Source organism: Rhododendron vialii, chromosome 10a (genome assembly GCF_030253575.1).
Source record: "Rhododendron vialii isolate Sample 1 chromosome 10a, ASM3025357v1".
NCBI lineage: Eukaryota > Viridiplantae > Streptophyta > Magnoliopsida > Ericales > Ericaceae > Rhododendron > Rhododendron vialii.
Window position 1 is genome coordinate 32,403,377 of NC_080566.1, and position 26,347 is coordinate 32,429,723.

The 26,347-nt window shown below is 38.2% G+C and overlaps 3 protein-coding genes across 6 annotated transcripts; 1 reads left to right on the plus strand and 2 right to left on the minus strand.

The window, feature by feature from the left end:
- Window positions 1-7,526: 7,526 nt before the first annotated feature.
- On the minus strand, window positions 7,527-8,723 carry LOC131302453 (NDR1/HIN1-like protein 13). The gene has a single exon (XM_058329114.1). The coding sequence runs from the start codon at window positions 8,528-8,530 to the stop codon at window positions 7,769-7,771; it is 762 nt and encodes a 253-aa protein (XP_058185097.1). The 5' UTR covers window positions 8,531-8,723; the 3' UTR covers window positions 7,527-7,768.
- A 6,035-nt stretch (window positions 8,724-14,758) lies between these two features.
- Window positions 14,759-16,078, plus strand: LOC131302454 (PLAT domain-containing protein 3). Its single transcript, XM_058329115.1, has 2 exons — window positions 14,759-14,971; window positions 15,318-16,078. Exons 1-2 carry the CDS (start codon window positions 14,909-14,911, stop codon window positions 15,795-15,797), a joined length of 543 nt encoding a protein of 180 aa, XP_058185098.1. The 5' UTR covers window positions 14,759-14,908; the 3' UTR covers window positions 15,798-16,078.
- Window positions 16,079-17,115: 1,037 nt separating this feature from the next.
- On the minus strand, window positions 17,116-26,165 carry LOC131302455 (inactive TPR repeat-containing thioredoxin TTL3). Of its 4 annotated transcripts, none has more exons than XM_058329118.1 (11): window positions 26,028-26,165; window positions 25,847-25,936; window positions 25,484-25,563; window positions 25,243-25,347; window positions 22,211-23,181; window positions 21,468-21,663; window positions 21,059-21,231; window positions 20,014-20,347; window positions 19,058-19,268; window positions 17,958-18,058; window positions 17,116-17,744 (listed from the first exon to the last, which is right to left on the minus strand). In XM_058329118.1, exons 5-11 carry the CDS (start codon window positions 23,161-23,163, stop codon window positions 17,592-17,594), a joined length of 2,121 nt encoding a protein of 706 aa, XP_058185101.1. In that variant the 5' UTR covers window positions 23,164-23,181; window positions 25,243-25,347; window positions 25,484-25,563; window positions 25,847-25,936; window positions 26,028-26,165; the 3' UTR covers window positions 17,116-17,591. The 4 variants fall into 4 exon arrangements, with proteins under 4 accessions (XP_058185101.1, XP_058185099.1, XP_058185100.1 ...); XM_058329116.1 differs by having other exon boundaries at window positions 25,243-25,400; XM_058329117.1 differs by having other exon boundaries at window positions 25,243-25,400; window positions 25,847-25,939; window positions 26,028-26,156.
- Between the last annotated feature and the right edge of the window lie 182 nt (window positions 26,166-26,347).

The window sequence follows — 26,347 nt, forward strand, 5'->3', positions numbered from 1 at the left end:
ACTTCTATCACTTATAAAAGGACGAAGGACGGGGGCTGCGAAGGATGGATGATTTATTTATTTATTTTTCAATAGTTTTCTTTTACAGACGAAACAAAGAACAGAAGCTGCGGTGATATCTTCTTGGGTAACACGTAGGAATCGACAGAAAACAAAGAACAGGATTGTGATTCTTTGTTCCGAATATTGTTAGTTCTTTTCTGATTTTTTTTTACTCTCTTCAAGTTATTTTAAGTTTTGTTCAATTACTCGCACTTCGGTAACTAGTTTTAATTTATGTTCTTAATTAAAGTTATTCATTGGTATTCAATTAGTTGTTATCTTCCGTTTATTTTCTTTCTCCGGTAAAAAAATATGATTAATTCTAGGGTTTTATTCGTTTTATTTTTAATAATGAGTGAGTAATTTTTCTGAGGTTTGGTCGTTGAGTAAAGGTGCGCCGCGACCCAATTAAGATTCGTCTCGCAACTTTTTTCGTACATTAATTTAATTAAATAATTTTAGTTGGTGAAAACTACGTCCGTTGGACGAATTTGAGGCATTGCCAGGACTCATGTGACCGGTGTCAGAAATTAGGCAAAATTGGCTCGCGGAATATGATGCCCCTCCAGAATATTTTTGTGATAGAGGTTTTCGATTGTTGGGGCATTGATTTCATAGGCCCGTTTCCTGGGTCATACAGTTATGAGTGCATCCTCCTGGCGTTGCATTACGTTTCCAAGTGGGTTGAAGCAATTTCCACTAAGACTAGCGATTCTAAGGTCGTGCTAGAGTTCTTGCAAACTAACATTTTGTCAAGGTTTGGCATGCCACGTGCCATTATCTCTGATCAAGGCACACATTTTTGCAATAGGTCTTTTGGGGCATTAATGAGCAAGTATGGCATCTCTCACAAGGTGTCTACTGCCTATCACCCTCAAACTAACTGTCAGGCTGAGCTAGCAAATCGCGAGATTAAGGGGATTCTAGAGAAGACCGTGTACCCGAATAGGAAGGATTGATCACTTCGGTTGATCGATACCTTGTGGGCCTACCGCACTGCTTACAAGACCGTGTTGGGTGCTTCACCCTACCAGCTCGTTTATGGTAAGGCCTGTCACTTGCCCGTTGAGATGGAGTATAAGGCCTATTGGGCCATTAAGACGTTGAACACGCGATTGCCAGAAGCGGATGCTCATAGGAAGCTCCAATTGTGTGAGCTTGAGGAGATTAGGAATGACGCGTATGAGAGCGCGATTATTTATAAGGCTAAGGTTAAGGCGTATCATGATGAGAATATTCAATGCAAAACCTTTAGTGTTGGTCAGAAAGTTTTACTGTATAACTCGCGCCTTCATTTATTTCCCGGTAAGTTGAGGTCCCGGTGGGACGGTTCCTACGTTGTGCATAAGGTTTATCCGAATGGGTCGGTAGATGTTTGTGACCCTAAGAATGGTAATATTTCCAAGGTTAATGGGCAGTGTCTGAAACCATTTTTGGAATATGTAGAGGTAGGTGAACCAAATGAGGTGTTGGTCGATCCTATTTATTCGGATGACCCTGTTGTGTAGCCGTTGGGCTACGTTCCGACAGGTAGCTTTCGCGCACCACTTTCTTCACTAAGAAGTGGATCCGGCTCCTAGCGATAGGGGTACCCATCGTTGACTTGGATTTTGGGCACAGTTTTTGTATACTTGTTCTTTTATTTATTGTTAAGCATTAAAATTCAAAAAAAGAAAAAGAAAAAGGGAAATTAGAAAAAGGAAAAAAATTAGCATAATGGTCTGGTATAGTCACCTGGTCAAAGCTATGTATGTAGTACTTAGGAGGTTGGGTCTGACGGTAGGCGCGTAATTAGCAGCGAGAATTCTGTCTGAACCATTTGACTTTAATGTCCAAACTATGTGGAGATTGCTTCACAAATGGAGTGGTGGGTAAGGAATCTGGAAGGCCCAGAGGGAATGACAGCCTATTAGATGATGACACCACTTCTCAAGATATCATTGAATCCTATGCATACTGTCCTTCCAACAAATAGGGAAACACAGTTTTTGGCCAGGGAGAAAAGTAGTACCCGTGTCTTTCGCGTGAAGAAAGTGGATGGTTTAATTTTTTTGTCTTTCATTTTATTTCTTGCCTTATTTATTTCTTTTAGTTATTTTTCTTATTGTCTTGGAAGCTAACATTTTGCAGGTTGTTCGATTCAAATTGGGGGGTCTCCCTCTCTCTATAGTTTACTCTGCTTAGCCCTCCTTTTTGAGGTGATATCTCTCCTCTCTTTTACGTTTCTGTCTTATCTTTATTTTTCATGCTTTTCAATGCGAACATTGAATAGTTCAAGTTGGGGGGAGGGATCACTTTGTTCTTTATTTTGTTAGATTCAATAATAAAAAAACAGAAAAAAGGGGGGAAAACATTTAAAAAATTGAAAATACTTGTTGGACTTTTTCTAATTGAGACTTGAAGATTGCGATATTTACTTGTCGTTGCTTGTGTTGAGAATTTGTGGGTATTCCTTGAATATTTATGTTGCATAGTAGTTCTTTTTGCTAGCTTGGCGATAGAAATTTATCCTGGCATACACTCTTAGCATCTTTGCACTGCAAATTTCTTGGACCTTGACTGCTTGTGAGTTGTGACTTGAATGCTTTCAATGGCTAGATTAGTAGAGACTTATGCCCATTTGAGCTTTAGTGCCTTATCTTTCTTTGGAGTGGTGTCACATAAATTCTTCGTTTGTCGTAAGAAAAAAAATGGGGGCTTAATCGTTGTTGATCTCATTATCTTTTGTTGTCAAGTGTTGAGACTTAATGCATGCCTGTTATTTTATTCTTTGGGATTGGACCGTTACTTGGTTGTATTGCCCCTAGGAGAGGATAATAGGCCATCTTTGCTAATTGAGCCGGTTCATTTTTTTTTCTTAAATACTTATCCTTGCAAGCCACATTGAGCCTCTTGCGTGAGCCTTTTTCTTGTTAAGCTTCACCAACCATATTGTGTCTTGAGAATGACAAGCTAATCATGTGAATGTTAATTTTTGAAGAAAATAGGGTAAGTGTATTCGAGAATGTTGTACTCAAGTTGCGGTGTTCTTTTCCATGCTAAAAAAAAATGTTGAAACTTGAAAAAAAGGAAGAAAGAAGGGAAGACACTAATATAATTGTTGCAAGAAAGAAACAAATTGTTTAATCGTGGAATTGTGTGAAAGGTGAAGAATATAAAGGCTATGGCAGAGTTGAAAAGAGTTGAAAGAAGGTGCACATTATTATTTGCCTTATGTGTTTTGGCCTATTCTCAGACACTTGATTATGTCTTACCCTAACCTTGAAACACTTTTTCTTACCTAACGATATAACTGAATAAAAGTCCTTTTTGATCTTAGGGGCAATGAGTTGTGGATCGAGGATAGATAGTTTTTAATACTTGACATTCCTTTCATGAGATCATGTGTCTACCTTAAAAAGTTTTCTCTTCATGTCTAAAGTGTGCGGGGTATTTTGATTATTTATTGCATAAATTTCCCCCGTACACATTGAGAATTTATTAAATGCATCTTGTTTCGATCGTTTTCTTTTGTTGAGTACATGACACGGTGAGAATTGAAGTCGAGACTTGGTCCGAAGAGAGTACTTGGTTGTGGTCCACTTGTGGTTAAGGTCCTTGTTCACACATGCTAAGCTTGGATGCCATGATTTGTTTCTATGTTTTGATAGCCTCCAGAACTATTTTCTCATATGCTATATCACCAATGCTATATTCTTGGCATTGGTGATCACTGCTGAAAATCCTCACGAGACTTCACTCGTCCTACCGGGGCCGCCTGGGGGTTTAAAAGAACTATCGGTTTTAATTTGTTTTCTTTATTTGCATTTTGTTTTTTTTGCTCGGGACTAGCAAAGTGTAAGTTGGGGGGTGTGATAGGCGTGCAAATGTTCACATAAGCGCTCCTAATTTATCATTGCTAAGTCTATTTATTTTATTACTTGGTGTTTTAATGCTTGATTTTTGTATTGTAGGAATTTTGGAGAATAGATTGAAATACATTCTAGGTCCTGGCTAGAGCTTTAAGAATTGGGCCTTAAAAATGTTCCAATTGTGCATGTGATCGTGAATGTGTAATTGGCAGCAGAAGAATAGAAGTTACACATTATTTTGGTGGGCCCAAAAAGCTACCATTCTTTACTCTTAATTTTGACTTAGTCTTGGACTAAGAAAAGAAAAGAAAAAAAATTAGGAAGCCCAAGTCAGTTTCTCTCGGCTGTGGGCATGGCCTACCATATTTGGAAGTAGCCTTGGAGCCCACTCAAAAGAAAATTGAAAAAAATAGGTCGGCACTTGTATCACTTATAAAAGGACGAAGGACGGGGGCTGCGAGGGATGGATGATTTATTTATTTATTTTTTAGTAGTTTTCTTTTATAGACGAAACAAAGAACAGAAGCTGTGGTGATATCTTCTTGGGTAACATGCAGGAATCGACAAAAAACAAAGAACAGGGCTGTGATTCTTTGTTTCGAATATTGTTAGTTCTTTTTTGATTTTTTTTTTACTCTCTTCAAGTTATTTTATGTTTTGTTTAATTACTCGCACTTTGGTAACTAGTTTTAATTTCTATTCTTAATTAAAGTTGTTCATTGGTATTCAATTAGTTGTTATCTTCCGTTTATTTTCTTTCTCCGGTAAAAAAACATGATTAATTCTAGGGTTTTATTCGTTTTATTTTTAATAATGAGTGAGTAATTTTTCTAAGGTTTGGTCGTTGGATAAAGGCACGCTGCGACCCAATTAGGATTCATCTCGCAATTTTTTTTCGTACATTAATTTAATTAAATAATTTTAGTTGGTGAAAACTATGTCCGTTGGACGAATTCGAGGCATTACCGGGACTCATGTGAGCGGGAATGGGGGACCAAAACCTGTTCGCCGCTGTGTACGGGACCGGCAACCTTAGGATTCGCATCCTTCGGAGTTTCCAATTCTCTCTAAAATTTATCCATTTTTAGAATATTGAAATGCGAGTGGATTCTGATTGGATAGCGAGCGCCGGATTCCCTACGACCGTGCCTCTCTTTTTTATCATTTGAGCAAGTTATCTATTAGTATTCAAGGGGTGGCTACCTAAGAGCTAATTTTAATCGAAAAATCTATGAGTACCGACCATTGGGGGAGAGAAAACGTACCGACGGCCGCCGGCGGGCCGTCTCCGGCCACCGGACGGCCGATCCGAGCCGTTCAAAAATTCTAAAAAATAAAACCGAGGGGGTCAACGCGGGAATCAAGGGCATCCGAGGTGTTTAGGGTGCTTGATCAAAGCACCCTTTTTTCGTGTATATATGTACACACACATATATACACGAAAAAAGGGTGCTTTGATCAAGCACCCTAAACACCTCGGATGCCCTTGATTCCCGCGTTGACCCCCTCGGTTTTATTTTTTAGAATTTTTGAACGGCTCGGATCGGCCGTCCGGTGGCCGGAGACGGCCCGCCGGCGGCCGTCGGTACGTTTTCCCTCCCCGTGGTCGGTACATATAGCAACACTCAATTTTAATACTACAACCCGAGATTCCACAGCACACACTTCACCATCCTTAGTGGATTCGACTCCGGTCTTACCGGATATTGTGCTACATTGGTCTCAGCCCCACGCTTAGGCAACCCATTATTTTAAATCTAGAAATTGGTCAAGCACTAGCAATGGCCGTTTGGGATTTTGATTTTTGGACTAGATAGAACAAACAATATCTATAATACAAAATACAATGGTGTAGGGCCGCCAAAAAGATAAGTTGTTGTAATGACTGAGATTTATTTGATCTAATGGTTGAGATGCATTCTTCCAATTTTAGTGAGGTGTCCATTGTCTTCAACTAAATTACACAATTGCTATGTTTCCTTTACTGTAGATCGTTTTTCCCATCACGTTTATTTCATATTTCAAACACACACACACACACACACACACACATACATTCTCTCTCTCTCTCTCTCTCTCTCTCTCTCTCTCATACAAACATTCCAAATCGCGTTCAAAACCCTAGCTATCAACCATGGTGGAGAATTAATGAGCAAGAGCATCGTGAGGGAAGAGGGGAAGTGCTCATGGGAAGTCATTCTTCTCCTCTAAACCCTAACCCCCAACATTGCACTCCATCCTCCTCTATCATTGGTAACTCCGACCACCACCAGGTCATTGGCCCTCACCTCAACTCATTTCCGACTGATATTTGCCTCTCGGATCATGCTCTCTCTCCAATACAGGATTCGCTCATGGCAATCAAACCCCAAAATGATTAACACCACCATGAAAATCAAACCCCTCATGGCCCTCTTCCCTCTCTGATTGCTCACGGTTCAGACCTAGCTGGGATCTGAAAAGGTATGTTTTAGGTCTTTGAAAGATTCAGACAGAGGGAGGGAATTGATTCCTTATGATCCATTTATTGTTTATCATGATTTGTGTGTTTATTCCAAGTTCTAATTTTCGCGTTTACTCGGATTGTTTTCCAGGTAGTTTGACTCTAGATTATGATCTTGACTCATGATGCTCATTGGAGCCACTATCAAGTTTCATAATTTGGTATGTAAGATCTTTCTTTTCCCACTTTTTTTAATATGATCATCTGGCATTTGTCATTTTTCAGTTGTAGTATTTGGATGTAAAGCTAGACCTATTTCGATAGATTCTTGAAATGTGATTATTAAATTGGGACGGAGAGAGTAAATAATAGGAAAGGAAATAGATATTGTAAAGCAAAATAGAAAAATGGAAAATCTTTTGTAGGATAGAAAAGTGAATGTAGACTAAATAGAAAATTTACTTGGATGGGCCCTCTTATTGAACAAAGTAATGAAAGTGATACTACCTCTATCCCAAATTATTTGTCTGATCCACGAGAACTTAAAATGATGCAATTTTTGCAAGAACAATCCAAAAAAAATTTCAACTATATATTCACTAGATATCAACGAGTTCTTTTAATTTATGAAAAAAGTTTGAATATTTTCTTGAAGAGAATGTATTAGTTTTAGGTCCTCGTTCTGCAGACTAGACAAAATTCTTGGGCCGGAGGAAGTAAATTGTTGAGCCAATTGTAGTAAAACAATTTCTAAGTGAAAAGCATAATAATATTTAAATGGAGGAGATAGAAGATAATAAATTATCTTTCAATTTATTTGATGGCAGATTCCATTGAACAAAGGGAATGAGATTTAGCATTCTCCCAAGAAATAACAAGAAAACTAACAAAAACCATGCTTTCATACAAACAACATTTTTGGTAGAATAACTTGTATATATTTATATGAACAGTAACAACATGTCCTTTTAACTGAGAAACACTAATAACGCCGACCATTATCGATCGCAACGTAAGCCAAAACTTGAAAACCAATATACCAAAACATTTTTTAAGAAAAAAAGTAAAAAAGAAGGAACGAGTAAAAAGAATAACAAACAAATTACTAACCACTTCTATAAATTTCGTTATGTAAATGCCACTGGGCTGTTACCAATATAATCTTCTCAATCTTGTGAAGAAAAAAAAAAAACCACGTCTAAATGTAGTGTTTCTCTTCATAAGGTTTCTCAACTAGATCTTCTGGTGAAATAAATACAACGTATAAGTCTATCTCGTTGTGGCAAACCTGCCTTAGAAGACTTAAAAGAAAAGCACGTTAAACGAAAAGCATCACGAATTCAAAATGATAGGCTTGAAATCCAAAAGTGAACGGAAAATTTGCATGGCCATGACAAAGCAACAACAATTTCACCTCTCCCACATTTTAGGGTTAGAACTTTGCATCACATTTTTGGGATAAAATCATCGCGCCTGAAGCCAATGTGCTCACCTTAAAATCACAAGTGACTGTCAATTCTTGGCTCTTTGGTATGAAGCTCTTCAGCTTTACAGGGACATCGATCGTTAGAGACAGAGACACCGGTGTTTTCGATTTCGTGTCCTTCATGCTCTTCTCAATCTCGCTAGGCAATGCCCCGTTTGAGCCAGCTAGGTGTATCCGAACAGTCGTTGAATCCTTTGCGTCTTGGGATAACGACGGATATTCTCCCCCACCGATCTTTTTCTTCTTGAACGAAAGTGAGGCTTTTCCGCCATCTTCGTAAGAAATGCCCATTCTTTCGTTTGGATTACCGGCTTGCAGAGAGATCTCATACGTAGGGTGCGTGTGTTTGGCAAGCGACGTTGGTGGGTTCTTGACAAGGACTTTGGTGACGGAGAATTCAGGCGTTTTAGGGCTAGTAAAAAACATGTGAACGATCGCTACGCCAATCCCCACAATGGCGGCAAGGGAAACGAGGGCGACGACAATCCATAGGCCACATTTGCCTCCACAACCATCTCTTTGGCGACTAGGGTTGCGGTAACTCTCCACGATCTTGGCATGCGCAGGCGGTGGAACGCGATAGATCTGGTCCCTTGGGATCTGGACTATGTAGGTTTCTTTCGTGTCATCGGACGAAAGTGGTTGTGGCGGTGGAGGAGGAGGGTCGTCGGTGGATTCTGCCGCGGCAGGTGGGACCCGCCCCTCCATTGCAAGATGGGGAGCGGTGGTCGTAGAGGGGAGGAGGTTGGCAAAGTTATATTGCAGAGATTTTGAGGGTTAACTTGCATGAGAATAGGAGGTGGCATAGAGAGAGAGAGAGAGAGAGAGAGAGAAGAGAGAGAAGAGGTTACATTGCAACCGTTTTCGGGTAAAATAAGTGTCATATAAATGACACTACAACATGTATCTAGTATTGTAAAGTCAGGTGTATATTTGTTCGGGAGGGTTCTTGTGGCAGGCCAATAATTCAGGGGGTCTAATTTTAGTTCCTTTTTCGTCAACACGAAGTTATAGCTAGTAGCAGTCTGGCTAGCTCGGTCTATGTTATGGAAAAAATTTGGGTTTTTTTTTTTTTTTTTGTTCTTATTCAAAAAAATTGGGATTTTTTTGAACAAGTTTATTAGTTTTGCGCCTTACTTTTGTAGATTATTCATCTCATCGTAAGACGAATCAGAAAAGTAAAATATTATGGCTTTTATCCAAATATTTTTTGAAATCTATATTTTAAAACCAAGCAATTTTTGTCTACATATACAAATATGAGCATCTCTACAGCTGTTGATTGCCTTTAAGTTAAGATTATAGTCCGATCAAGAAAATGTTTTCTTAAGTTATACTTTGACCAAGGTTCTGAATACCATTTCGGACATGGTACCGGATTTATCACTGGAACGGTACGTACTGGTACCGGTATATTATCGGGTACCGTTTCGAATTTATCGTTAAAAATAAAAAATACTATGTACATATAGTTATAACCTTGTTTTTCCCGTTACTTTAAGTCGTTAAGTCCTAGTAGAGTATTGGAATTTTAAAAAAATCACTTAAAACATTTACTTTTATTCTTTTAATAATCAATATAGCTTTCAATTACATATAGAGTAGTGCATTTTTTGGTACAAAAATATAATTACAGGGTGTGGCATTATCAAAAAATAGTATGGTAAAATCATTTCCCTACATATATACTGTAATTATATTAACAAATTTGTTTTCCATACAGCTATGAAAATGTCAAGGGCTATGATTTGTTCTGCCATAAAGAAAGACAGCTGTGAAAGTGGGAGCATCGAGAGTCAAAATACTCTCCTCAAGAGCGCTATCTCTCTCCGTTGTACATATACATGCGTAAGTCTGTTGACACAAACAAAGCGTGCACAGATTGTGCACAGATCTCAATGTAGGGTCCACTACGGGTTTCACACAAAAAATTCTAGCCGTTCATTAGATTTAAAACATTTTTTCAAAGGCTCCCATGAAAAATCATTTTGATTCGATATCTTTAAGTACTCGATCTAATCATATAAGTTTTCATTCAGTTCAAAGTTGAATGAAAAGTTAGATGATTAGATCAAGTATTTATAGGTATCGGATTGATCTGATTTTTTGTGGGGACCCTTGAAAAAATGTTTCAAATTTAATGAACGACTCGGATCATTTGTATGGGACCCATAGTGGGCCCCACATCAAGATCTGTGCATGATCTGTGCCCCTTTGTCTGTGTGAATAGCACCTCTCCATATACATATATACAGTACTATATCCATTTCTCTGTACCCGAAAAAGTAGAGGGGAAGAAGAAAAAGAAACGACGACAGAGTAGCCGGAGAAACGACGACAGGGTTGCCGGAGAAACAATTCCTCTCTTCTCTCTGATCAATCTTCTCTCTCGTTCTCTAAGGTTCTGATCGGCCGATATGTGTTTGGTATATAGACGGTGGCTTGGATCTTCTTTTGGGTTCTGTTTGCAAAATACCAGACAAAATCTCCGGGAAGCCCATCTCGGCCGAGATCGTCCGGATTAGCCGGTAAGCCCGGTATTTAGACTGGGACAGTATTGAAGGCTTATGGTACCGGAATGTCACAAATTCGGGGCGTATCGATCGATACTGGCTGGTACGAAACGATATTCACAGCATTGACTTTGACCTACTGTTGAAGTAATATATACAGTTTCCTTTTCAATTTATTACATTTTAGTTTTTTCCATTTTAAGTTAATATTATTTCAAGATGGTTGATAATTAATCTGTAAATTATTATATTTTTTTTATTTCTTCTTTCTATCTTTGCATGAGTTTTTTAAAGTGAGGTAGATAGTGAGTAGGTTATATTGGACAGATAAAGCAAACAACTTATTTAAGTTGAGACTGTATTTCGTTTGGACGTGCTTTTAGGCATGGACATCCGCTAGTCCAAGATAAAACCAAAAAGCCGGCTTTTTGGCTTTTTGTTAATCAGTGGTTCTTCTCAACGAAAGAAATCAAAAAAATCAAAAAAGTAAAAAATTGTGATATAAACTCAAATTTCTTTGAATAAAACCAAAAAATAAAATTTAATTATCCCTGTATCAGGGTATTTTTCTACTAGGGTGAAAGTGGATAATACGGAGATAGATGGAAAGAAGAAATGCATTCAAGTGATATGCTCCCTCAATCCCAAACTTTGTCCATTTTTTGACATGCATTGTCATTTGTAAATTACTTATGTTTTTCAAACTATATATACCTTTTTTATAATTTTGAACATTTTGGTTTATAGAAATCATTAAGATCTACTAAGTAAGTTTCATATTTCATAAAAAAAAAAAAAACATTAATTATACGTTTAATAATGTAAGAATTTTTTGATTAGTCCAGAATATTGAAATTGGACAGGAAATTTGGAACGGAGTACATGTTAGAGAGTTCTACATTTATTTGCTATGATGGTTGAACAACTCGATTCGTGATTCATTCAAATCTTTTAGTGATTTTGTGAACACTAGAAAATTAAAGCTTGTGAGCGCATTGGTTGAATTTTGAAATTAATACACTACAGTTTGACCTTCACAAGGGAGAAATAGTAACCTTTAGACAGTAGTACCCGTAATTAGTATGCCTGTTATTTTCACAGGTTAAATCTTTCTTATTCTTATTACTCCACGCTTTCTTACTTTTACTTGTTATTTTAACAATATTCTGTGAGTTCTAATTAATTATGTTTGTGCTAAAATGATGGTTTCAACTACAAATGCTACTTGCCACCCAAAATGGGTGGACTTTTAAGCCTTATCCACTTGATATCATTTGAGATCGATGATTCCATTTCTAAAAAAAACCCTACAATTGCTACTTTCAAATGAATAAGCCCCCCAAAATAGAACCTGAGAGAGGTAGTGCAAACATACGTCACATAAATAGTATCTGTTAGCCTCACATAATCATTATCCATCAGTGTGAAAAAACTTTTGAAATATCGCATGCTATTAAAATTGACAAGAGCAAGGAATAAGAGCGAAACGCAAAATGAAAATTAAGAACTGGAGCGGAGCGGAGAACCTTCACAAAATATTATGTGACCAATGTGTAGACTCACCCCACCCATGCGCCCTTGGAACCTTTTTTTGCAACCATTGGAATATGCCCTGACCAGCGAAATAAAAAATAAAAACTAAAAAATGCCCTGAAAGTCCAGAGATCCCCGACTTTCCTGGCCCCGAGTAAAAATAAAGAAGATGGAAACAAAAGCCATAAATCTTAATAATTGCACCAAAGAAAACTACACTTTTATCAATTGCATCGCTGGCCTACCTTCACTCGTGACAAACGTTTAATTCTGAGGTAAGGGCAATATTCTTATTACTCTACGCTTTCTTTTTTTTTCTTTTTTTTTTTTGAAAAGCAAAAAAATTTATTAATTTTTGAAAACAAATTACAAAGATTAAAAAAACCTTAACCAGCATCAAGCCGGAGAAAAAGAAAAACCCACATAGAGAAATAACAAACTCAAGCAATCATATGCCGAGAAGGACTCAAAGGGAGGGGAAAACAAACCAAAAGTTGGCAAGAAGCCAACAATGATAGAGCACCTTCAATCCCAAATAGACTCCCGATGTCTAAGACCCAAACACCACCCTAAACAACGCCTAAGACCCAAAACAACGCCTATTACTCTACGCTTTCTTACTTTATTTGTTATTTTAACAATATTGTTTCGGGCTTTCATCGTATATTTTGGGTATAGGGTTGGGTTTTATCGCTTATCTGTTTTGGATCCTTGTAGACCTTTGGATATTCCGGGCTTTGTCCTAGAGATGTATCGTCCTGCTTTTTGTTGGATCTCCTTCCCCTTTTCCCCTCTTTTTAATAAAATTTATTTTTGTTGATTAAAAAAAAACAATATTCTGTACGTGGGTTCTAATTACTATCTTTGTGCTAAAATGAATAATAGTGGTTTCAACTACAAATGCTACTTGCCACCCAAAATGGTTGGACATTTAAGCCTTATCCACTTGATATTATTCGAGATGACTCCATTCCTAAAACAAAACAAAACAAAAACCCATACAAATGCCACTTTCAAATGAATAATCCCCCCAAAATAGAACCTGAGAGCAGTAGTGTAGACATACGTCATATAATTAGTATCTGCCAGCCTCACATAATCATTATCGTCAGCGTGAGAGAGGCATGAAAAAACTTTTGAAATATCGCACGCTATTAAAATTGACAAGAACAAAGAATCAGAACGAAACGCAAAATGAAAATTAAGAACCGGAGCGGAGAATCTTAGACTCACCGGCCCCACCCATGTGCTTTAGAGCCCATTCCAGAAACCTTCTTATTTTATAAGTACTTATTTTGGAGCTTTGTTTCACAAAATCCAAATAAGCAGCTTATTTTCAAATTTTCAAACTCAAAAATAATTTAAATGAAAAATAAATTTTCAATTTTTTTTGCACCGTATTAAAGATCTCAATGAGATCTATCTAACAAGATCCATAGTGATAGAAAAATTATTTGCGTAAACACATAATTTTTGAGCTTGAAATTACCTTTTTTAAAAATAAGTACTTATTCACCCTTTTGTGGAACACACCTTATTATTAGACAAAAAATAAGTTCTTATTCCGGTTCTGGAACGGGATCTTAGTACCCTTGGAACCAATTTTTGCAACCATTGGATATGCAGTGACCAGCCAAAAAATATATATATATTTGCCCTGAAAGTCCAGAGATCCCCGACCTTTCCTGGCCCCCAGTAAATAAAGAAGATGGAAACAAAAGCCATAAATCTTAATAATTGCACCAAAGAAAACTGCACTTTTATCAATTGCATCGCTGGCCTACCTTCACTCGTACATCTCGTGACACACGTTTTTGAGGTAAGGGCAATCTTGTAACTTCCGAACATTTTTTTAAAATAACCAGATGTCCGGATCAGTTTGCATGCGTGTGCCTTCATTAGATCTGTATCCCGAACTTAACGATCAGACAAATCCTCCGCTGACTCCAATGTTAGGAATGATTTTGCTTACTGTAGAAGGGGACTCGTAGCAGTTGATTCAGATTTTAGGGAGCAAAAAGTCTTTCCCTACATAAGTGAAAGTTGTCATCAATGATATTCACCGAGAAATTGATCGGTTAAGGATTTGTAATTTTTATTTTATTCGTATATAAGAAAATATAGTTGCTCACACTTTAAAAACTCTGAATTTGTGAGCTTCTTGAATTCATATTTGAAAAGCTAGACTTCTTGATTTGGTATTGATCCTTTGTGAAATACTACTCCATAACAATTCCGCCTTTATCTGCATTAGATTGGGGCCACGAAGGATATAAACAAACAAATACAGAAATACACCTAGAAATATGAACCCTGTTGTAGGTACCGACAGTGAGGATACCGATGGGCATGCGGGTCCACACAGATGATCCCAATCATTTAATAATTAAAAAAAATTGAGCGGACCCATGAAAATCAGCTTAATTCAATGTGTGTAGATGTTCGATCTAATCTTTCATTGTTTCATTCAGATTACAGGATCCTGAAATCTGAATAAAAAAAAATTAAAGATTGAATCGAGCACCTACTCAAATCAAATTGAACTAATTTCGCATATGCCCACTCATTATGCCCATTGGTACCTTATCGTTATGTACATCGTCGGTCCCTTTAGCTTTTTCATAATAGTATTTTGATAGCAAATGGCTCTTCATTTCGAGAATTTTTTCAGGGCCGAGAGGGTGTCACGTGGTGTCCGCTCGGTGTATTCAGGCCGTTCATTTCGATTTTGGACGACTCAAATTTGAAGAGAAAAAAGAGAGAGAAAGAGAAGGGGTGAGAGGAAAGAGAATGTTTCAATCTGAACCGTCCAAAAATTCATCGAACGACTCGGGAGTGTCGAATGGACACCACATAAAATATACCCGCTCGGCACTGAGAAATTTCTCCTTCATTTCATGTCATCACCTAATAAATTGGAGTCTATATATAAGACGAAAGCAAATAGAGCTCGGGACACAGAAGCCTCCACATACATAAATCGGGTATACTCACTGATATATAGAGAGAGAAACAGTTTGAAGATCGAAAACCAAAGGCTATGGGAGCTGTCAACGGTCTCTGGTTCCTCATCCTCTTCTCCTTCGCCTCCATCGCCAGATCCGTAAGCTCTCCTCCCCCTCCTACATTTACTCCCTCTCTCTTTTTGTTCGACAGGATGTTTGGGTCAATTTACGCTCATCAATTGATTGATCTTCTCCTCCATCCGATCAAAGGCATATCATCTATTAGGATGTGATGCTGGCTTTCACTTTTTTCCTCAAACTAGCCCTTTAATTACCTAAAAAACAGTGCAAAGAAGGAACCAAAAAATTGTCACTCCAAATGTCTCTCTCTCTCTCTCATGTTTCTACTTTTACATCCCAGATTTCATATCAGATTCGGACATGAAACGTCTAGTACATATACATGTGTTAATTAACAATCCTTGTAATGTGTGACAAATGCAGGATGATTGTGTGTACACGGCGTACATTAGAACCGGGTCGATCATAAAAGGAGGGACGGACTCGACCATAGGCCTGACCCTTTACGACATCCACGGATGGGGGATCCGGATCTCGAACATAGTATCGTGGGGCGGGCTAATGGGCCCGACCTACAACTACTTCGAGAGGGGCAACCTGGACATCTTTAGCGGGAAAGGTCCGTGTCTAACCGGGCCGGTTTGCGCGATGAACCTCACGTCCGACGGGTCCGGCCCAAACCACGGCTGGTACTGTAACTACGTGGAAATTACCTCCACCGGGGCCCATGTGGACTGTGCCCAGCAGCTTTTCACGGTGGAGCAGTGGTTGGCTACTGATACCTCGCCGTATGAGCTTACTGCTGTTAGGGATTCCTGTGGATCCGACGGTGCTAAGGCTCGTGATGGTGATCGTGTTCGCATTATCGACGGTCGTGGTGGGGGTCTTGTCTCTGTTGAATAGTGCGGGTACAAATATCTGGATACGGATTTGTTTTGGATCCTCTGATGCCTGTGGATCTCGATTCCTCACAAAATGAACGGCTCGGAAAATGTGTTCGAATATTTGTGTCCCAATAATTTAATTTTCCAGAGTGGTATGTGGTTGAGTTTGATTTTCTTATTTTCCTCTATGTGATAAGTGTATGGTTCTAACTCAGGCCCTCTTTACTGTTTCAAGTGTGCTCCTGATTTCTTTCAGTATTTTTTGGTAAATTCTTAAATACACTTGTTCTGTATTTACAAGCCTACTCGAACCAAACTTTGGCTACCTTGAGCTTTGGCTAGGTTTTTTGCGAAACAAGCCAAAAAATTTATCCAAACTCATTTTTTAATGTAAAGAAATGTGCTCGAATGAGTCTTTACCTCGTTGAGCCTCGAAATACTCACAAGCGGCTCAATTTGTTCATCCACTCTCCTTATCTTAGCAAAAATTGATAACGTGGGCCCCACGGCACGATACACAGTACAGGCACGTATAAGAACACAATATTAACATGAATTTTTTAATTTTCCACAAAAAAATACTAGTAAGAAACATTCAAAAAATAATAATTTATGCCACTTGGCAATTGCATTATTTTTTTATTTTAAGAATGCAAATGATTGATAGTTGAGTAAGTGTCAACATTGTTGGGATGCATTCAAACTATAGTGATGCATTTCATATTTATAATTTCATTAATTATATTACGAAGTTTAATTATCCATAAAATGTTTTATTTTTTGAATTAAATGTGTTAATCTTAATTGTAATTATTTGGCATTTCTTTTTTCAATTTAAAAAAAAAAGTGATGGCAATTTTTTAATAAGTATTTTTTAGCTTCACAATGCCGAACGTGCACAAACACATGAATCAGTATGGCACAGCACAGACACAACATAGATTGTGGTGGGCCCTACGCAACATTTCCGAATTTTTAATGAGCCAATTAGTCAGACTTTTATTTGTTAAGAAATGTCCACATGTCTTGATACCTTCTTCTTTTTTTTGTCTTGATACCCTTTAATGTTCATAAATTGCTCTCTTTTTTTCTTTTTTCTTTTTTCTTTTTTTGTCTTGATACCCTTTATGGAACAACTTGATTTCCAAGCAGTATATTATAACCATAAACCACCGATACTGTCGATTAGGTAGTCCAACTCCAACTTGGTGTGAAAAATTACTACCTAGTCCAACTATCTTTACACAATGGCATACCAACCACATGATACCAGTCTAATCTTATGCGTGGAGAGAGAGAGAGAGAGAGAGAGAGAGAGAGAGAGAGAGATGTGTGGAGAGAGTAACAATGGATCCAATCCACAAATGAATCAATTACATACGTAAAAAACTAGGTTACATTCACACACACACGTCTATCGCTCATCCCTCTTAAATCCATTCGATTGCTTCGATTCAGTCCTGCACTCTTTCATGCTAAAAAAGACCTGTGCCAGCAAACACGAACGAACCCTATTTCCTTTCGACTTTACTTTCCTTCACAGTGCAACACGAATGATACGTACTCGGAATTTTAATCAACAAAACTACACAGAAGTGAGATGCATGCGGTAGATTTTGGATTCATTGTCGAACCTAGATAGAATCTAGTCCAAAGGTTCTACGTTCCGGATACTAACCGGTGAAAATTCTGGGGTCGTACTGTATGACATAAAAACAAGATTTTCAGCCCCCTTTGTGTCATCTCTGGCACATTGATTTGACACTCTGGATAGGAGACTTGATATCAAAACTGCTTTCCATATCCACCTGAATCATGTGGTATAGTATTTTACAGAGCTCTCCAACAATTCGTGATTGTCACCTGGAATTTCTTTCACTCTTGAACCGTTCTTGAATATTTTGAAAGCCGGCAATGAGCTAACACCCTCAGATTTGGCTATGGAAGGGTGCTCCTCAACCTCCACCTGAAAAAGCTTATTGAGTTTAGCCAGAATTGATGCTAATGTAACCAAATCACAAGGGTGTTCATCGTTGTTTTAAATGGCAATATTGGAACACATCATGCATCAGTTGTAAAGTATCGAAAAGAGTATCAGGAATTGAATGCTACAACGCGAATGCTTTAAACAACCAAAATTGACCGAAACACTAACAATAATGATGAGAATAATTAGAACCTTGTAGAAGTTAGCTGAGGGGTATTTCTTTCGAAGTTGCTCCAAAAACTGTAATGTCCCATTGTCCCCAGGCTTGTTACAAAATAAGACAACAATTACACCTGCCAAATAATAAAATTAACAATGTTAATCTAAAATACATCTCCAACTCTAGCAATTAATAACAGAAATAGTCATTTTTAAGGACATTTCTGCTTAAAGAACCATTATTATGAAAAGTACAGAAAAGTAAGCTGAATCACATACTTTTAAAATCATTTAAGAAGGCTGGAAAGATTATTTGGGTAGCAAATTTTATGCGATTATTTGAGGTGGTGTTTAATAATGAGGGCGGACTTGGAGAATTTGATGAATTTAGTTACTACCAGAACTGGTTTGTGGGTTATTCCATTGAACAGCATCAAATATATGGGGGTTGACGATTTCATTAGGCGTACAGAATCATAGAATAAAACTTGCCAAAAACCATAAGCTCTCTTGAATGATGGAGGTCTTGGATGGAATATTGTGGTTGAAGCTGATAGATTTGGGTGTTTCATGGGCCTCGATGCAGAGCTCGGTTGCATAGTTTGGTGAATTTTCTTGTTTGGTCCTTGCGTTATGTTGGTTAAGGTCCTGGGTTTATGTTAATACTGTGCCAACTTTGACTTCGTTTTTGTTCCTTGTTGATCTCATTGCATCTTTCTTGGTATTGGTGTTAATGAATTCTTCTTTGCTGATCAACAAAGATGAAAAAATATATATATGGTGTATACTTCCAACCTTGGAAAGGAAGGTGCCGGTGACTAAGGTATCTATGATGGTGGCGGTGACAACGGTGGTGGTTTTGAGTGGTGATGATAGCAGTGGTGGTGATGTGGTACTAGTGGTGATCAAGAAAACGTTTTCCATGTTCCAAAAAAGGAAATGCTTTGCACACTAACTAACTCATTTTCCATTGACCCATTGAATTAATTTTCCAGGACTTCAATTTCTGGACGGCTGACACATAAAACACCAGAAACTTCACGAATTATTTTCGAAAAACATTTCCTGCTGAACTAAACAAAGTGTCACATTTTCCGAAATCAAAGGATATCAAACAGAATGCCTTCAATTACCAGGCGATGTTACTCGGTCTCTGAAATGCTCGTTGCTCGATATGGAGACCACATCATGAGTGCCACCAACCTTCACATCACTAACATCTTCACATCGCTGTTTCTTGAGCTGCAATTGTGCATCCTTCAAGCCCTGGACCAGCTTCTCGTCTTCTGGTGTCTCCCTTATCATCTCCTCATAATCTTGTATACAAGCTTCCCATTTCTCCAACTACAACACAACAAAAATTTTATTCCGCCCAAAAAGTATCACCAGAAGAGCAACAATGCTATAGATATTAGACTCAGAGAAGTGGAGCATAAAAAAAAAAGTTCTGAAAATGAGTGTACACTGTACACTTCTTCCCCGTGGATTGTGGGTCCTGACCACAATGAATAGTGTTGCTCACAACAGCATTCTCGACACATCTTTTATGCAGCATAAATTTTCCAAGCACTGCTATAAACCCAAAAAAAATTTCATCGAAAAGTATCCAGAACGCAATGTGCCAAAACTGTATTTATTGTGCTAGAATGTGGACTCCATCCGTAAATAACACAGAGTAACAACCACAGCATTCCCAAAGCTAATGAATTCTTTTCCAAGTATATCAGTTTCCAAGAAAATGGCAGTGCATTTCCGGGGGTTGAGCCTTCTTCAAATTAATGTAGCATTGCCAATAGAAAATACTAATATCATTGACATTTTTGTAGACAGAAACTCAGTCTATTGTTTCCACTTCTACCGTTACTAGCCTAGTATGGATTGTGTTATAATGGGAGAGTTAGTCAAACAATACCAGATATCACGAAAAGTATACCAAAGCGAAAGTAATGGACAAGCATCATTTTAGATGTCACCCACATCACAATATCTTCAGTATTTTTTTTAAAAAAGTAAATCATATCTTTACTATGAACCTGACTTTTTGGCTAATTAGAAAACTAGGAGCACATAACCTACTGTAATCAGTCACCTTGATATAGCAATCGATTCTTCTTAATTTGGCCTTTGCATAAGATGGTCGCAAGTTAAGCGCAGCTGTGCAGTCCTCAATTGATTTCTCCAACTGCCCAAGGTAGGCTCGGCAAGTGGCTCGGTTCAACAGCAAGACCGCATTGTATGGGTCATGGTTGAGCCCCTCACCATAAGCAACACAAGCCTCCGAGTATCTTTTCTCAGTGAAGAGCTCGTTACCGTTTGATCGAGCCATCGCCACAGCTCGTGTCCTCCTAGCCACCATATTCACTTCCTTGTTGTTCGAGTCAAGCCGAGCTGCCCGTTGAGCTGCCTCCACAGCATTGTCCAATCTGTGAAAACATTGCATTGAACGCTAAGGAAAAGAAATAAAAAAAATCATTCGACTAACATGTAGATTATAGGAGTACATGTATTTTGAGCCTGGATTGGTGGGTACAGGTCGAAGGTTATACCAACTCTAATTTTGGCATCATTTTAACTCTTCTTTTCCAGAATGATTTTGCTTTTGGGATAAAGAATGAGTGTAACAAGCACAATTAAAGTACATATTCTACAGTGACCTTATGTTTTCTGCTAAAATTTTGCTTTGCTGTTTCACTTTAGATGTGGATATGTATAAGATAATATTGGTGAAAACACACCAATTATTATACCCTATGGTTTTAATAATGTTACAAAAGTACAGAAACATTGTCTGTAAAACGTTCAAAAATGCATTAGGACAGCATCACAATCGTGTCTCGTTCACACTGAATGCAGTGCACATCAATCTAGAGGATTTTCTAGGAAAACATTACGGTGTCAACGGTGCAGTTTATCGGCACTGCATTCATCATGATCGAGCATCGAAGATATCCAAAGCTAATACACTGCTGTCGGAACAGTATTTTGAAAAACTTTTCTAGCAAGTGCGGAGTCCGTGTTATTATCTTCTATTTTTTTACAGCAAACAAAAGCATCACAGCATATCTATTCATAAATATGTATAGTATGGGTACATGTAAGTATACATATTGGGTAATATACTAATATGCACAAACCTGCCGGCAGCCATGTCAACTTGAGCCCGGATCACCAACAGACTAGCACTACCAATAGGGCCAAAGAATTTAGTGCACTCATCTATGTCAAAATTTGGTCCCTTTTTCAATGCTTCATCCGCGTCTTGGGGCCTACGGAGCTTCAGCAAGGCCTCAGCTTGCAATGCAAAAATCTTTCCAAATTTCAACCAAAAAACAAAAACTCATGTCAAATGTAGCTATGGCACCAAATTTAGAAATGACATGTAATTTTAAGTATTTGGATCCTAAATTCTAGAACAGAAGATTAAAATGAATTTGTAAAATGTGACAAAAAAATCTACGTTCAAATATTTTATTCCATTCGTATTTTCAGCACACAATTCAGGATAAAAACACAACATTAGAGTGTGTTAACTCCGTGGCTAACCTGTGGTGCAGAATCAGCACCAGCCGATATGGCGAGCCTGGTTTCTTTCAGTACTGTGTTCCAATCTCGCTGCTTCTTAGCCTCAGTGCACTTACTCAAATGAACCTGAAGATTTTTAGCTTTAGTCAAGACATCAGGGTCGGATTCCGCACCAGCATGTTTATAGTGATACATGGCCTTCTCTACTTCTCCTAATCTGCAAGTTGAGGTAAATTTGCACAAGTCATGGTTTGAAACAACAGTGCCTATCATGTTGTAGTGGTTTCAAGAGTATCGAGTGATGCATAATAGAACATGGGTGCCCAGACGTGAAATTTTTTAAGTGTGGAAATATTTGCTGATAATGATGTCAAAATTTATGTAGTTGTGGTTGTTCTGGCTGAAAACCAAGAAAAAGAAAAAATCAAATGCGTCTGTATTCGAATAATATGTTCATATAGCTATCCACTTCAAAATCAGCAATCACAAAAGTATCAGGAGAATCAGTCGTATCAGATGTGGACATTGGTTCATGCCAAATACGCAGAGCCAACCAGTCGATACACAAGTGATATCACTATGTGCATGTATCAGGAATCGGGATGTATCAATATGAGGCGAAAAAATTTGGCAGTTAGTAAACAGAATGCAATGTATCAGCCAACATTTAAAACCTTATCCCCAAGTATAATGTGCATAGACAAATGAGTTGAAAATTTTAAAGGAGATCAACCAAAATTATCTACAAGTAAAAGATTCCATACCTGACGTAAAGTGTTGCCAAACGATTATGAGCTCTCTGGAAAAAGGGTTCCATCCTAATAGCTTCTCTGCATTCAAAAACAGCCTCAAGAAGTCTACCCAGAGCAGTCAATGCCGCACTCTTGTTACTCCTATACGAGGCCTTGTTTGGATCAATAGAAATAGCTGCATCATACAAAGCTAAGGCCTCAGCAAACCTCCCATTCTTGTAATCCTCATTCCCCATAATCTTCAACTGCTCCGGATCCATCCTTGTCGACAGCGCCCTACACAAGGAAGTTGGTGGCGGCTGTTTTTCCGAATCCTCGTTCGGTTTCGTCCCCACATTTCCCACTACAGAAGGAATGTGGGCCTGCTCCGGGTCCTCTCTTGCCGTTTTCGGTAGGTAATCAAGCACATTGTTTGAGGTCAAATTGCCACCACCACCTCCCGGTTGTCTCAAATTACCTAAATGCCCAAACAACATTACGTTGCCCGACGAAGCGCGGACCAGACTATTTGCCTCCTTGGACCGTTGGTGATCAGTCATCATACTTTCGAGCTCACCGGATATTCCGGTAGACCCCTGTGGTGCCCGCCTCCCTTGGGCATATCCTTGGAGAGGTGCAGCACTTTTCCCCATGCCTTGATTTTGTTGGTATTGTTGATGTTGATTATAATTTTGATATGAAGGTGGGACCTTAGGATGGTTGGGCCCGGGCCGAGCAATGATCCGGTCTACTTGTTTTGGGGACGAATCCGACGGGGCGCTGGATGTTTCAAGGAAGGTGGCCTCGTCAGAGTCACCACGTCGTCGCTTTGAAATGGGGGTGCTCGGGACACGGACGATGTTGTTGGCATTGTTTGCCGTGTGGAGTGATCCTGTGGAAGTGGTTCTCCTTGGCCATATGTTACGGCGACCGAAAACTGCACTTAATAGGCCACAACCGGATTTTCTCTCTGGAGATTCTTCCATTTCATGTAAGAAGGTTTTCTAGATTCTCAAATCAAATTGTAAAATGGAAAGGAATCAGTGATTGTGGGAGAGAATGGTATCTGAGGAATGAGTTTCAATCAAATAACATGCAGGGCATCTTCCAGGGCAAGAAAATGAAAGACAGAGAAGTTGAAATGACAAGGCAATGGGCAAGAAAATTTGGTTCAATCCATTTTAGCAACAATGTAGAGGACCCATGTTATGAAAAAGAAAAGAGAATAAAACAAAAGAAAGAGAGAGAGAAAGATTGATTGGGGCCAGAGGCTATGTACCTAGGAGATATCAAAGCCTCGTGAAGTGGCTGCCCAACAAAAAATAAACTCTTTTTCTTCCCTTTCTCTCCTTCTGTTTGGTGAAGATGGCATGAGAGAATGACAAGAAAAGAAAAATTGCAAAAGAAAGAAAGTGTAATGTTTTAGGGGTTGTTTTAGTGTAAGGCAAGTTGGTTTCAGATCATTTTTTTTTCTTCTCTTTTTCTTGATTCTATTATTTTGTTGGTGTTTTGGTTGTGTGGTGGGAAGTGGGTAGCCAAGAAACACGGTCTAGGAGGGAATGAGGATCTCTAGTATTTTAGAGAGAGAGAGAGGCACATAACCTTCCCCCATTTGATGTTGGAGAATTTATTGTATTCAATTTCTTTAACTACTAAATATAGACTAATGAGAAAGACAAAGAGGAGGAGTTCACCTAGATTGCCTGTCCCCCTTTGACCTCCAACTCATTGACTTCTTCGTCCTAACTCCTAACCTCCTCTCTCTCTCTTTCTTTCAGAAATGACATCCTCGAACTTACTATCTAATGCGCTTGGACGAAGTTTTTAAGACATTGACTTCTTTTCATGCTTGGTTTTAATTTGTTGTCCTAATATTTAGAATTGAACATTTGTCTCATCGGAGAAATAAAAGTATAGAGCAAACTTTTAAAAATTTCAACAAGATAAAAAAAATAACTCAAAAGCTGTTTTTTTAAAAATTGTTTGCGTCCTTGGAGAAAAAAAATTTAGCATTTGATCGTAATTTTTTCATTTTTAAATATCTCCTGTCGATAGGAATGTTTAATCCAAAAATATAGAATGCAACGCTAACAAGAGCTCACACACACTCACAATAAAAAGACGATGCACTTAATTTAGGACAAATGACTAAAAAATGGGCAGAATTTTCATTTTGTTCAGGCTATTCTGGATACATCAGTTCTTTGTCTCCTACATATTCCAGTAGCCCTATAGGTGGCCCCTAAAAAGAGATCAACTGCTTCATTCAATTGTTAACAACATTTTATGGACGATTATCCAACAAAATTGTATCCATCACCAACTCAAATTCCAGAAAGAAACACACCCGAAAATACTAATAATAACAGCTACAATGAAGATAAATATTGAGAGACAATTTAAGGATGAACTGTAGAAAAACATAAGTGTTGTTAACATGAACACATATCAGCAGTTGATTTTTACAATGCACATAGTTAACCTCGCGAATTTCAAAAGGTATTCTTGTGCATGCAAAGTCCCAATTCAACGATCAGATTCAGTCATAACCTTCAAACTATATTTCGAATTTAAGGACTTGGACAATTTGACACATCAATTTTAAAGAAACAATCCTTTTTAGAATCACCTTGCTGTTTTATAACTTCAAGTGTGAAATATATTGACTTAGCAGGCTTGATACGTCAAAAAACCAAATAGCGTTCTAAATTCTGATCATGAGTACCTATATCGAGAAAGTAAGATGGTAACACTACAACAAACCCCATCGCAACTGTGGCAGAGGTGGGAATCATCAAGTTCATAACATTTTGATAACAGGTCACGCTTTTTTAATGATTTTTTTTTTTTCTGGTTTTGCCAGCAATGATTGGTGGATCTGATAATTGGTCTTTTCCGATTGTAATAGGTGTGCTTTGTCGGGGCCAAGAGCTATAGTTAGTTGTTGTTTTCATTTGGTTGTTTCTTTTCTCGTTGTAGATACCAGCTGATTAAAGGACTCATACAAGACTTATTCAACAATGCATAGGGAGAAAATGACAGTTAATATCAGATGCCTCGCTTACCAGTCGGAGTCAATGGACAGAATAACACCAAGTCAACCTACTATATTCCAGCTTAATTTTTCAGCTCCTTTAGTAGTGCTTACGGCAGCTCCTCAGCATTGTACTCTGCCGCAAAGCATCTCGTTACTTCCGTGTTTGGATCATCAATCATCAGATAACTGTTTGTTTTGATACTTTGGTTAAGGTAATTGCGATTGACTTCAAACAACATCAACACAATTAAAGTAGGACTGGATCATACATATTACGGGAAGATTCAACGAGGCAATATGAACCGATCTCTTCAACCTTCTTAAAGAACATTTGGTATCCCAGCACCATCTGCATAGCAGCCAGCAGGTCCATTTAGTCCGATTCGTGAGTCAAACTCAGCGGCTGTATTTGGATCGTGCTTTTGTAAAGGGGCTTGCAGAGGGAAAATCATATGAATGAGAAAAACATATTCAGATATTTTGATATCTTTTTCTTTTCAAGTACAACAATGCAATCCAAGATCCAAAGGTAGCTGGAACACATGAAAAAGCATAGGAAAACCATTTATAGTCAATATACCAATAGTATGGTGGTACTCAGATCACAAGTTCGACGAAAAGTGAAAACTAACCTTGAAGCTAAGTACATAGTTGTGAAGGAATGTCATGAGTGGATCGATGGTAACAAGTACAATAAGGACCTTAAAATTCTGTTTTGATTCCTGCTTCAATTAGAAAACCAGAAAACAATGGTTGTAACTCGGAGAACAGAACAATATAAAATCAAGCCAAAAGATATAGAAAGCTTCAAACCTCCTGTACGAATAGCCTTGACCATTTTTGGAATTCTGCAAGCCCAAATGTCAGGGTAGAAGTGCAACCAAAGTAGAGGACATCCCAGTTTCCCAGAAGGTTGTGTCGAAGAGCTAACCAACCCTTTGCGTCCATCAGAGGGGAAGGACCACCAGGCACCAACAATGTGCCTCTTGTCGTACTTATTATTGAGGTTTTCACCTTGGCCTGATCCAGTCCAACAAAGAAAATTTAATTTAGCCACTCACAATTCAAACATTTCACACCACTTTTTTCTTTCTCCTGTATAACTATGGGAAAACATCAGATGATTCATATGC

Coding starts and splice junctions, on each gene's coding strand:
- LOC131302455 (XM_058329118.1), bottom strand. CDS start 23,163: ATGGAAGAATCTCCAGAGAGAAAATCCGGTTGTGGCCTATTAAGTGCA. Junction 21,232..21,467: donor GTGCTGATTCTGCACCACAG/GTTAGCCACGGA, acceptor AAATTTGGAAAG/ATTTTTGCATTGCAAGCTGA. Junction 20,348..21,058: donor GTTGACATGGCTGCCGGCAG/GTTTGTGCATAT, acceptor ATGTTTTCACAG/ATTGGACAATGCTGTGGAGG.
- LOC131302453 (XM_058329114.1), bottom strand. CDS start 8,530: ATGGAGGGGCGGGTCCCACCTGCCGCGGCAGAATCCACCGACGACCCT.
- LOC131302454 (XM_058329115.1), top strand. CDS start 14,909: ATGGGAGCTGTCAACGGTCTCTGGTTCCTCATCCTCTTCTCCTTCGCC. Junction 14,972..15,317: donor TCGCCTCCATCGCCAGATCC/GTAAGCTCTCCT, acceptor TGACAAATGCAG/GATGATTGTGTGTACACGGC.